The 14,110-nt window shown below is 36.6% G+C and overlaps 1 protein-coding gene across 1 annotated transcript in view; it reads left to right on the top strand.

Annotated features, from left to right (window-relative positions):
- The window catches only part of LOC128649747 (phospholipid-transporting ATPase ABCA1-like), a 2,013,556-nt gene that overhangs the window by 1,413,087 nt on the left and 586,359 nt on the right, over nt 1–14,110 (top strand). Inside the window, exon 33 of the mRNA XM_053703184.1 lies at nt 12,040–12,145. Within this exon, the coding sequence (XP_053559159.1) occupies nt 12,040–12,145 (106 nt within the window). The remainder of the gene's footprint in view (nt 1–12,039; nt 12,146–14,110) is intronic.

The following is a 14,110-nucleotide window of genomic DNA, read 5'->3' as shown; positions in this document are numbered from 1 at the left end:
TGACCTTTCGCAGGCCAGATTGGACGATTGTAACAACAGACGCCAGCCTTCTAGGCTGGGGCGCAGTCTGGAACTCCCTGAAAGCTCAGGGATTATGGACTCAGGAGGAGAAACTCCTCCCAATAAATATTCTGGAATTAAGAGCAATATTCAATGCTCTCCTAGCTTGGCCTCAGTTAGCAACTCTGAGGTTCATCAGATTTCAGTCGGACAACATCACGACTGTGGCTTACATCAACCATCAAGGGGGAACCAGAAGTTCCCTAGCGATGTTGGAAGTCTCAAAGATAATTCGCTGGGCAGAGTCTCACTCTTGCCACCTGTCAGCGATTTACATCCCAGGCGTAGAGAACTGGGAGGCGGATTTTCTAAGTCGCCAGACTTTTCATCCGGGGGAGTGGGAACTTCATCCGGAGGTCTTTGCTCAACTGATTCTTCGTTGGGGCAAACCAGATCTGGACCTCATGGCGTCTCGCCAGAACGCCAAGCTTCCTTGTTACGGATCCAGGTCCAGGGACCCGGGAGCGGTGCTGATAGATGCTCTGACAGCCCCTTGGGTCTTCAACATGGCTTATGTGTTTCCACCATTCCCGATGCTTCCTCGTTTGATTGCCAAGATCAAACAGGAGAGAGCTTCGGTGATTCTGATAGCGCCTGCATGGCCACGCAGGACCTGGTATGCAGACCTAGTGGACATGTCGTCCTGTCCACCGTGGTCTCTGCCTCTGAGACAGGACCTTCTAATTCAGGGTCCTTTCAACCATCCAAATCTAATTTCTCTGAGGCTGACTGCATGGAGATTGAACGCTTGATTCTATCAAAGCGTGGCTTCTTGGAGTCGGTTATTGATACCTTAATACAGGCTAGGAAGCCTGTTACCAGAAAAATTTACCATAAGATATGGCGTAAATATTTATATTGGTGCGAATCCAAGAGTTACTCATGGAGTAAGGTTAGGATTCCTAGGATATTGTCCTTTCTACAAGAGGGTTTAGAAAAGGGCTTATCTGCTAGTTCGTTAAAGGGACAGATTTCTGCTCTGTCTATTCTTCTACACAAACGTCTGGCTGAAGTTCCAGACGTTCAGGCTTTAACTAGGATTATGCCTGTGTTTAAGACTGTTGCTCCGCCGTGGAGCTTAAACTTAGTTCTTAATGTTCTTCAAGGCGTTCCATTTGAACCCCTTCATTCCATTGATATCAAGCTGTTATCCTGGAAGGTTTTGTTTTTGATGGCTATTTCCTCGGCTCGAAGAGTCTCTGAGTTATCTGCCTTACATTGTGATTCTCCTTATCTGATTTTTCATTCAGACAAGGTAGTTCTGCGTACTAAACCTGGGTTCTTACCTAAGGTAGTTACTAACAGGAATATCAATCAAGAGATTGTTGTTCCATCACTGTGTCCTAACCCTTCTTCAAAGAAGGAACGACTTTTGCATAATTTGGACGTAGTCCGTGCCCTGAAGTTCTATTTGCAGGCAACTAAAGATTTTCGTCAAACTTCTTCCCTGTTTGTCGTTTACTCTGGACAGAGAAGAGGTCAAAAGGCTTCGGCTACCTCTCTCTCTTTTTGGCTTCGTAGCATAATACGTTTAGCCTATGAGACTGCTGGACAGCAGCCTCCTGAAAGGATTACAGATCATTCTACTAGAGCTGTGGCTTCCACCTGGGCCTTTAAAAATGAGGCCTCTGTTGAACAGATTTGCAAGGCTGCGACTTGGTCTTCGCTTCACACCTTTTCAAAATTTTACAAATTTGACACTTTTGCTTCTTCGGAGGCTATTTTTGGGAGAAAGGTACTTCAGGCAGTGGTTCCTTCTGTTTAATGTTCCTGCCTTGTCCCTCCCTTCATCCGTGTACTTTAGCTTTGGTATTGGTATTCCATAAGTAATGGATGACCCGTGGACTGACTACACTTAACAAGAGAAAACATAATTTATGCTTACCTGATAAATTTATTTCTCTTGTAGTGTAGTCAGTCCACGGCCCGCCCTGTCTTTAAGGCAGACCTAAATTTTAATTAAACTCCAGTCACCACTGCACCCTATGGTTTCTCCTTTCTCGTCTGCTTTGGTCGAATGACTGAATATGACATGTGAGGGGAGGAGCTATATAGCAGCTCTGCTGGGTGATCCTCTTGCAGCTTCCTGTTAGGAAGAGATATATTCCATAAGTAATGGATGACCCGTGGACTGACTACACTACAAGAGAAATAAATTTATCAGGTAAGCATAAATTATGTTTTTCACCAATAGAGGGCGTTAGTTCATGTGCTTCATATAGATAACTTTGAGCTCAGGCACGTGAAGCTCCTAGGAGTCAGCACTGATTGGCTAAAAGTGCAAGTCTGTAAAAAGAACTGAAATAAGTGGACAGTTTGCAGAGGCATAGATACAAGGTAATCACAGAGGTAAAAAGTATATTATTATAACTGTGTTGGTTATGCAAAATTGGGGAATGGGTAATAAAGGGATTATCTATCTTTTTAAACAACAAAAATTCTGGTGTTTACTGTCCCTTTAAAGTTGCATTTCTATCTGAAATATGCAAGCTTAATTTTAGGTTTACTATCCCTTTAACTCATTGTTCTGTGAAACAAACTTGTAAATAGACTTTGTAGTCAGCACCAAAATAAATGCATTACATTAAAATATAATTTAAATTTAATTTTAATTCACTATCATTTTATTTCAATTTATTATATTTATTTAATTCTTAGGATGCATCTATATCCGTTTTTTTGGGGGGTGTACATTTATTGAATTAGATCTCTCATTCCAGATTAATTAACTAATTATTCACACCTGTATTCGTTAATGATCTTTACATCTGAGAAATCATGTAGTTAGTTCCTTAAAGGGACATTAAATACTGTTGAATTCCACAATCCACAAATGCCTGATAAAAATTGAATTCAATAGCACTTACACTTAATTTCAAATTATTAGATTTTTTTCTAAGAAATGTCAGAGATTGCTTCTATTTCCTTGCCCACTGTATCATGTGACAGCCATCAGCCAATTACAGACTCATATACATATACACTTCATACATATACACTGCAAACTCTGGCACATGCTTAGTAAGAAATGGTGTCTTAAAAAGTGTGCAAATGAAAAGAGTGAGCAAAAATTCATATTGGAAGTATATTGGAAAGTTTGTTTTTTAAAATTGCATGCTCTATCTGAAACATGAAAGTTTAATCTTTATTTTAGTGCCGATTTTAAGTAATAACTTAAAATATGCAAATATTAACAAGTTGGACTCATAATGGTCGCACGTCTGTGCTAGTGTACATTGACCTGCTATACTTCTGAAAGTTTTCTGTTTTTTAACAAAGCCAACATGCACCAGCTTTGCCTGTGTAAGTTGCCTGTACAGGAAACATTTACAAATATTTACTACTATCTTTTGATCATTAACATTTTTGACATGTGTTAAAATATAGGGGACATTTTTATTCAGATAAGGTTTACATTACTAGTAAGCCTTAAAATTGTATTATGAATAATTTTTCCAAAAAGACTATGAATTGCTCTCTGTATATATTTAATATGCCTATATCATTGAAATATAACTGTTATTATTATTATCAGGTATTTGTAGAGCGCCAACAGATTCCGCAGCGCTGGAATCTGTTATGATTTACTTAGTGTGGCACTTGCGTAGATAAACGGTTGCAGTATCACAGTAAAGCCTGTATACACATTTGGTGGGGTTTAATAGTAAATACATTTAATAATGGTAATATCCCTTTAAAGTGAAGGTAAACTTTGATGAATGAAAGCCCATGTTTTGATTAAAAACTTACCTTTGTTTTTTTCACAGCCAGATCAGCTTCCCCCACCCAGAGATTCTCTCTTCACGCATCATCAATGACTAATCCAGCTTCCTCCAATCACGGCATGGCCTTAGGCAATGACTCCCCTGGGGGGAAAGCCATGATTGGAGGAAGCCGGATTAGTCACTGATGACGTGTGAAGAGAGGATCTCCGGGTGGGGGAAGCTGCTCTGGCTGTGAAAAAAACAAAGGTAAGTTTTTAATCAAAACTGCTGGATTCTAAACTTTGATGAATGAAAGTGCCTCTGTTTTTAATATTATTTTTAAAAACCGGGCTTTCATTCATCAAAGTTTACCTTCACTTTAAGCAATATAGTGAGTTTTGTTACATTTGCTGATATATATATATATATATATATATATATATATATATATATATACATTTATTTGTTTGTCTATGCATGGCTTAAATTACAAGGTGAAGTTTTTGCTGATAGGGAACAGGTAGATAGGAGTGGTTTTTGTAATAGCCCATTAGAATTGTTTTAATCCTTTTTAAAGGTGTGAATTGTGTATAACCTTAGGGCTATGATTGCGGCCTGAGGGCTGAAATGCGTAAGTTGGTTATTGATACGCTGACGCTCTTGAACTCTTCTAAAGGATTGTGATTTTACCCATAATTGTGATCAAAAACCTTGAAACATTATTTGATACTTAGTTACAAATGTCATAAATAACACCCCAAAACATGGCTTTATATAATTGGATAAAGAAAACTGGAAAAATAAAAGTAAATTATTATTATTTATTATAACACCAGTGTATATTGCATCATTATGGCAATAAGTATAATGATTACAGTGTTGCATTAAAGTGATGGTAAAGTCTCCCCTTTGTGTAAATAGATCTGGAATGTTAACAATAATTTAGATAAGGTTTAAATTATCAGTTGTAATGAAGATGCGCTGTAACTTACTTTTTAATGTGGCGCTGAAATTATTATTCCCAACGCTCCGGCCGCCCACTTCAAAACTATTTTTTTTGGTGAGCTAACAGTTTGAACTGTTCTCCAATCAACGCTCTAGCCGTATGGCACTTTTGTTGTAGCTAGAGCACCAATTGGAGAACAGTTCAAACCGTTAGTTCACAACAAAATAATTACTTTTGAAGTGGGCAGCCTGCCCAAGGTATTAGAATTTCATGCCTACGCTAAAAAGTAAGTTATAGCTCATCTTCATTACAACTAATGAATTAAACTCCATCTAAAATATTGTTAATATTCTGGATCTGTTTACACAAAGGGGAAAGTTTACCATCACTATAAAAATGTTTTAACATTGTACAGGACATTTTTTTAAATATTAAATATGTTAGAGGTGTATTATTACAAATCTGTAGAGCTAATTTCTATATCTGTAAAGCAAAATGATGTACAAAAATGACACACACATATATATATATATATATATATACTGTGTGTGTATATGTGTATGTGTATATATATATATATATTGTTTTTTATTATCTTGGGAAAACAAGGCTTGTGCATTATTAACTTCAACTTGCTTAGAATGATATTGACCCTATAAAACAGGCTGAACATATTTCAGTTTAATTTGAAAGAGAAGAGAGGTGGGTGAAGTATTCTTCGGTTTTTACACTGTGAAGTCAATACAGTGCAAGTACCGTGCTCCCTGGATGGTGATAGGCTGAAGGCGGCACACCCCTAACCACGTACAACCCCGATGACGTCACACGCCAAGCTGCGGAGGCCCGACATTTGAAATCAGAGGCGGAACGGAGAGGAGTTAATTCCTACAGGGGAACCGGCGGCTTTAGCCGCAGTTTGTCCCCATTTAGGACTATACCTCGGAGGAGTTCGCTTCTGTGTCTCTTTTGGGCCAATAGAGACTTCCTACGGCAGAAGGGTGAGTTCTTTATTTTCACCCTATTCCGCATTAATGGATGCCTTGGAGGATTGGGGTTGTTGAAGCTTCTTGGGGGGGGTGTTTTTGTGCCTATACGCCTGTTTCTCACGGAAAATTGCCTTTAACTGACACTTATAACCGGAGTTCAGATATCCACTTGAGTGTGTATGTTTCGCCTGGGATAGTGTTCTATTGTTGTTGTGGGTGAAGTATTGTAATATATAGCTTCTCATTCATTGGTCCTGTAAAAGACAGACAGCTACTACATGTATTTATTTATTTTTACAGGCAGGTTAATTTATTCCTATATAAACTAACAGGTATCCAGGTATTCAGAAGCATACACAAGTATGTATTCATCCTGTGTTTACTGGGCTAGATAATTCACCCTGTTGATATATTTACTTTGGGGAAATAAAATGTGGAAATCTACAAGCTTGAGTTATGCTAATAGTAATGAAAATTACAAGAAGAACATTAAGAATAACAATCATTTTATATCAAAAGGGAATGCACTTGCAAAAGTTTTGTTCATTGGAAAATTATACTAAAACACAGTAAGAGCTTAATAACAATAATTAGAAATGTGAATAATTAGACAGGAAATGCCTAAAGGAGACAATAATCCAAAATGTGTGCTCTAAAAAAGTTATTGGAATGTTTATGCACATGAGAGTGCTTATTGATGTATGATCTTAATATGCAAAGCTTTTCAGAGAAAAGAGAGAGGTTATATGACAGAAACCTTAATGTTTGCAAAATGATTTTTATAAAACACATAACTAAAGAAACTGCTCTGTTTTTTTGTTGTTTTTGTTGCTGTATTTTTATTTATTTCTTTCTTAAGGTCGTGAGAGTCCACAAGCTCCTTACGTCTGGGCACCAGGAGGAGGCAGAGACACCCGACAAACCAAGAGCTTTTAAAGGGACATTAAACTGTTGGGCACATCTACCCTAGAATGGTTACTACTCACTATGCTATTGCATTTCATTCTGTTCCTCCTCCAGCTCTTTTCAAGTCCATTCTGTTTTAATAGTTTAAAAGTGCCAGAAAAATTAAGCTCTGTCTTTTTGTACTGGGGGCTGCCATCTTGGAGCTCAGGTATTCTTACAGCCTGTGACAGAAGCTGTGCACGCTAACAGATCAGTAATATTGCCTTTTTTTTTTTACAGCTGTAGGACATCAGGTTAGGATGCATGATACAGAGCAGGAACTGTACATTTTTTCAGTGGCTGGATTGCTCTATATCTAAAAAATTAGAAAATCTAATGATCACATAATATAGCATGCACACTAACCTGAAGCACATTATATAGTTATAAAAAAGTGAACAATATCACTGATCTGTGAGTGTGCACAGCTTCTGTTAAAGGCTGTGAAAATAGCAGAGCTCCTAGAGGGCAGTCCCCAGTAAAAAGAGGTGGAGCTTCAGTATCTGGCTCCTTAAAGCTATTAAAACAGTTGAACTGATGTGTAAAAAGCTGCAGAAACAGGATAGAATGCAATACTATATTGAGTAGTTACTATTCTTTTGTAGCTGTGCCCAGTAGTTTAATGTATCTTTATTCCCTCCCACTTCCCTGTACCTCTCAATCTTTTATTTACCTTCGCAGGAGTAGGTAAAGATTTGAGGAGCTGCAGCAAAAGGATTACTCCCCCCAAAGATAAGAAGAAGGGGATATAAAGGAGTACATAGGCTAATAAAGTACTTCTCCTGTGGGAGATTTTGTCCATAGCCTGCCACAGGTGTCATGGGGACTGGTCCTCCTGTTTGGCTTTGTCGTCGTGCTACCATAGATATTCTCTCCTGATTTATACAGCACTGGATGAACTCTCCATTGAAGGCAGAAATAGTTGCAGATGTGTAAGCAGTAGAGTGGGTGTCTAGCAGATATGTATATACATTCACGCAGACTACAGGCTATAAGTAGATACACTTTACAGAGTACAGCATAGCCACAGTACTTTGAATTTAAGTAAGCTACAGACAGAATTGTAGGGCGCAGTATGTTTGTGCACTTATGCATGTAGGTTTGTGCACATTACTGGTAACACTGGTACTTTAAGAGGCAGGTAAAGTTCACATACAGGGGGCCATCTTGCTATACAGTTTTATTTCTATTTATATCAGCATTTTTTTTGTGTATTTCTGTTTTTTGCACTCCACTCTTGGGATATTTGTGCATCGAAGCTCTCCATGGTAGTATGGGAATTCAACTTTATTTCCATCCGCACTGCAGGGTCTCGGATTGTCTTCTCTACTTCACTTGGCGGAGTGCGGTGTGTTTTTTTTCTTTCTAGTCACGACTCGCTCCGGTCTCAGTTTTTCACCAGGAGGGGATGAGTATGTAGCATACCAAGAGCTGAGGGACTTTACTCCATTTGTTAATATGGTATATTTTAATATCATTTTTGGAAGCTGTGTATTGTGAGCTTCACTTGTTTCTCTAAGACATATCATTATTCTTAGGGGTAACTTGTTCAGTGCAGCCTTCTATCTGCTGTTAAGTCTTTTTATTGCAGGAATTACTTCCTTTCCTTTTCTTCTGTCTATGCACCTATTTATTTAACTCTTATGGAGCAAATTGAAACTGTCCCTGTTACCATGCTCTCAGACCCATTAGAGGGGAGCTTTACAGATTTTTGTTGCCTTTAAATAAAAGTATGCTATGCAAGGTCTTTCAGCACAGCTTTGCAGTACATGTTTAAATTCTGTTTTGCTTTCTAATAAGAGTACACTTTCAATTCCACCTAAGGTGTCATGTCCATCAGTGGGTGCCTCTTATGGGGGTCCTACTGATCTTTCCTCAGATTTTAAGGAATATATGAGGAATAATATTACTGAGGTGTTGGCGGCTATGCCTCTTTCAAGTAATTGCAAATGTGTAACCTTTCTTTCTCTATCTAGGCTTCACATGCCTTCTTCTAACATTATAAGCAAAAATGGTCAAGAGTCCGACTCTGAGGCTTATGGTTCATCCTCAGAGGGAGACATTTCTTCTGAGGACCAGCATTGTAATTCTGAGCAAGATTTTAAAGTTTCCTTTAATTTTAAGATTGGACATAAACAAACTTAAAGAAAATGTTTCCAATTTCTAAAGCCAGTTTGGAGCTCTGGGAATCTTTTTTGAAAATAAATGGAGCTATCTCCGCTTTGGCTAAGTGAACTACCATTCTGCTTGAGGCTAGCTCTTCTTTCAGAGATCCAATGGGTAGAAAGTTAGAGGATTATCTTAAAACATCTGTGGGCATCGCTTGTGTCACAGGTGCCTCTTCTCTCTGTTGTGATTCTTTATCAGATCTAATTTCAGAGGAAACTGCATTACAGGATATTCTGGAAGATGTAAAATTCCTCAGAGATGCTAATTCTTTAATCTGTGATGCAATAATTGAAAATATATGTATGTACGCTAAAATATGTCTTTGGTGATTTTGAACAGAAGAGCATTATGGCTAAAATCTTGGTCAGCTGATAGGATTTCTAAAAGTTGTCGTCTCTCCATGCTTTTTCAGGGAAAAATTATGTTTGGACCAGGATGCTATAATTTTTACTGTTACGGGAGGAAAAGGATCTTTTCTTCCTCAAGATAAGAGATCAAGAGGTAAAGGTAGATGTTCTAATAGATTTTGGTCCTTTCGTAACTACAAGAATCAAGTCCTCTAATTCACAAAAATCATATTATGCAAAATCATCATGGAAACCTAATCCAGTTTGTGAAAGTAGAAGGTTTCTTTTTTGCTTAGATTTGTTCCAAAGTCAGTATAAAGGCGCAGCCCCTACCCAGATTGTCTTCTGGTAGGGGGAAGATTGAGCCTGGAGTCCGTTCAGGCTCCCTAGGTACTGAACATAGTATCTGGTTTATAAAATAGGCTTTTGATCAAGGCCTCCAAACGGGAGGTTCTTCTGTCTCATATTCTGAAGGATCCCTCTAAGGTACTGATTTTCAAACATGTCATCAGGCCTCCCTAACAGGCTAGATTTTCTGCAATTCACATCCCAGATGTCATCAATTGGGAAACATATTACATAGACCCTAATGGCTTTGCACCTAAATCCCATACTTCCCATCTACCATGCATGGCCAAGAGATTCTCATGTGGAACTCATAAATGCGCTAGCAGTTCCTTGGAAGATTTATCTAGTTTATTATTTCCACCAATTGTTCTTCTGCTAATTGCTTGCCTCAAACAGGAGAACACTTCAGCTATTCTGATTGTTCCTGCATGATCACGCAGAACGTGGTAGGCAAAGTTAGTTCGGATTTCCTTAGCTCCTCCAAGGTCTCTGCCTCTTTGTCTCAAAGTCCCTTTTTTCATCAAAATTTCTAGTCTCTAAGTTTATAACAGTTTGGAGATTCAACGATTGATCCTTTCCCAGAGGGGTTTTTCCGACTCTATAATTGACACTTTAATTCAAGCTTGTAAGTCGGTTACCAGAAAGATATATAACAAGATTTGGAAAGTTTACCTTTCTTGGTGTAATGAGAGAGGTTTCCCAGAATTCTACAATTTCTTAAAGATGGTTTATCTCAGAGTTTGTTGACTAGATCCCTAAAGGGTCAGATTGCTGTTTTTTCTTTACTGTTCAATAGAAAAATCCTTAAGTTACCTGATGTATAAGCTTTTGTTCTAGCCTTAGTAAGTATTAGGCCTGTTGTAAAACAAATTTCTCCACCATGGATTTATAGCTTGGACCTAAGGCCAGAAACTTTAAGAATAAGTGGGGATACCACAGGCTAAATCAACTATTTCAAATGCCAATATAAGGGTAAAGGAAATAATTTAATACATTCCAGCAGGTAAAGTGGATCATTGGGAACAAATTAAAGGGGAGAACATTTTTGAGTTAACTGTCCCTTTACCATTAGGCAAGAGTGGTGTTAATATCCTTGGAAAAACAATCCCATGAAAAATAACAATTTGGGACTTATGACCTCTTCCACAAGCCTCCTAATAGAAAGAAAAACTGACTATGGGGTTGATTTATCAAAGGCTTTGCAAGCCTTTTCGACCCCCTACGACAGCAGGTTCTCACAGGAGAACCTGAAGTCCATATTTAACAAGCAGCGGTCATCAGACCCCTGCTTTCCTAACCTTTCGCAACCTCTAGGGTGCTGAATTTCAGTCTCCTCGCTCTTGTCCTATTGGGGAGATTGACAGCTCCTGCCCGCGGGTGATTGGCTGTGCACGGCAGGGGCCGGATTGCACACAAGCGCAAAATAGCGCTCGTGTGCAATGCTGAATTCCGCCAGCAGAATTCAGCTTGCCAGAGGCAAGCTGCGGCGGACAGAGCTGCTTAAATTATAAATATATTAAAAAAAATCTTACTGATCAGCGCTGCAATCAGGGGTCAAGTCCTACAGAAAAAAAGTGTGGGAGCTCACCAAGACTTCCACCCCCCCAATTAATATTGTTTTATATATATACACACACACACTGTATTTATATGTACAGTATATAATCTATATACTTTGGTTAATGAAAGCCAATTAAATCCAATGAAGGGTTAAATGGTTGCCTTAGAATCCTCCTCTGTCACAGAGTCTCACCCACTTAAGGTGCAATAGTCCTATTTCTGCTGAGGGGAGCTAAATAACCCCAGAGTAAGCAACACAAAAATGTAAGCACCATGTGTTACACATATTTCGTGATTCAGATAGAGCATGCAATTTTAAGCAACTTTCTAATTTACTCCTATTAGCATTTTTTTTGTTCTCTTGCTATCTTTATTTGAAAAAGGAAGCCCAGGACACTGGACAGCACTTGTTTATTGGTGGATGAATGTATCCACCAATCAGTAAGAACAACCCAGGTTGTTCACCAAAAATGGGCCGGCATCTAAACTTACATTCTTGCTTTTCAAATAAAGATACCAAGATAATGAAGAACATTTGCTAATAGGAGTAAATTAGAAAGTTGCTTAAAATTGCATGCTCTATCTGAATCACAAAAGAAAAAAATTGGGTTCAGTGTCCCTTTAATGGGGGGGGGGGGGGTTAATCATTTTTTTCTTACTCCTTTTTACCTTTGACCTTTTCTCCCAATTTCTTTAAAGAAGAAGACAGTTGCATCCTGTCCCATTGTTCTTATAAAATGATTGTTTGCTTAATTTAATCAAATGTTCTGTTAGACAAATATCAATGTCTGCAAGTCTATTATTCTTATTTACTAAATGCAAATAGTGACTTTGGTTAAACATATTTAATTCATTATATTAATAGTTTTAAATATAAACTTTAAACCAGTTGTATGATCTTGTCTAGTTTGTATTTAATTTAAGGAAGATTTAAGCTAATGTAATATTAATGCTTATACATATTGTTTCCAAAGGTATGGTGGAATATCTGTAGGAGAAATAAATACACAGAATCCAATGAATTCAACGGAAATTTCAGACCTGTTTCAGCAGTTAAAGACCATGTTCAATTTATATGAGGTTTGTACAGTTTAGAAAACTAATTACTAAAATGAATGTATTAAAGTATATATTATAATAAAATATATTTTATTATGGTGAACAAGATAATATTGAAGATTTTTTTGTATATAAACAAACTCAATATACTGATTCTATCAAAATATGTAAATTTCCTTTTGGGTTATCATTCTTTACTAAAATAAAAAGCTGTCGATAGTTCATTTTTAAATTTATTTATCTATTTTGTTCCTCCTATTTCAAGCAATACAATAAGCATAATATCTGGAATGTTTTACTTTAATATAGAACATTAGAGGGATACTAAACCCACACTTTTTTTAATGATTCAGATAGAGAATACAATTTTATACAACATTCCAATTTACTTGTATTATGTAATTTTCTTCATTCTTTACATATCTTTGTTGAAGAAATAGCAATGCACATGGGTGAGCCAATCACACGAGGCATCTATGTGCAGCCACCAATCATCAGCTATTGAGCCTATCTAGATATGCTTTTCAGCGAAGGATATCAAGAGAGTAAAGCAAATTAGATAATATAAGCAAAATTGCATGATCTTTCTAAAACATGAAAGAAAAGATGTGGATTTCATATACATTTAACACATTCAAAAATGTTTTCATGATATTAATTTTAAAATCTAAATAACTTCAGTTACACAACAACCCTGATAAAAAAAGGCATATTTAAAAATTAAAAAAATAGATTAATATAATATCATTTATAGGGGAAACATTATTTGGTAAGATTTAAACTATTAAAAACTATGTTGTAATTGTAACACAAGCCAAAATCAAATTTCTGTAAAATAAACTACCCCAGAATAGAAGACCTTAATTTCAGTATTGCTTATATTCCTTGGTTGCAGAGTAGTGGTATATAGAGCAACTCAATTACACGCTTAGCTCACTGAGTCTAAGGGGAATATTCTATATGCGCAGAAGCTTTAAATCCAGCAGCTTTAGTAGAAACATCCTTGCTGATAACAGCATTCAAGAAGTTCACCACATGTGGATAATATAGTGGCTTCAGAGCTTACATATTGATGATCTAGATATTGAGAAGTAGTTTGAAATAGACTTCTAAATAAATATAGGCTGATGCCAAGGCACTTAGTCCTTAGATCATCTCATAATATAATAATGAATTGTGGCAATGCGGGAGAACCAGTTGTCTATTTACCATATATCATATATCATGATATACATTTTGTTTTTGTCATTTTCACATTCTAATATAATTGTATATATCTATTAATTATCTATCTATCTGTTTATTTATTATCTATCTTTCATCTGTCTATATACTTGTCAATATATTATCTATCAATTATCTATCTATCTATCTTTCATCTGTCTATGTACCTGTCAATATATTATCTATCTATCATCTCTATCTATCTATCTATCTATCTATCTATCTAAAGTATCTATCTATCTATCTATCATTTTTCATCCATCTATCTACAGTATCTATCTATCATCTATCATCCTTTTATCATCTCTTTATCTTTAATCTATCTATCAATTATCTATCTTTCCATTATCTATCTGTCTATATACTTGTCAATATTTTATATATCTATCAATTATTTATCTATTTATCTATCTTTCATCTGTCTATATACCTGTCAATATATTATCTATCTATCTACCTATCTAAAGTATCTATCTATCTATCATTTATCATCCATCTATCTACAGTATCTATCATCCTTTTATCATCTCTCTATCTTTAATCTATCTATTAATTATCTATCAATTATCTATCTATCTGTCTCATCTGTCTATATACTTGTCAAAATATTATCTATCTATCTATCGATCATGCCTTTCCCTTTTCTTTCTCCTTTTCTTTCTCCTTTTCTCCCTGTGTCATTTTGTTTTTCTCTCTCCTTAACTCTTCCCCCCTCTCCTTCTCTCTCTTTCCACCTCTACATTTTTTGTTAAGACAACTTAA

The sequence above is a fragment of the Bombina bombina genome, chromosome 2, assembly GCF_027579735.1.
Source record: "Bombina bombina isolate aBomBom1 chromosome 2, aBomBom1.pri, whole genome shotgun sequence".
NCBI lineage: Eukaryota > Metazoa > Chordata > Amphibia > Anura > Bombinatoridae > Bombina > Bombina bombina.
Note: the sequence above shows the minus strand (reverse complement) of the source record. Positions and strands in the feature narration are given on the sequence as shown.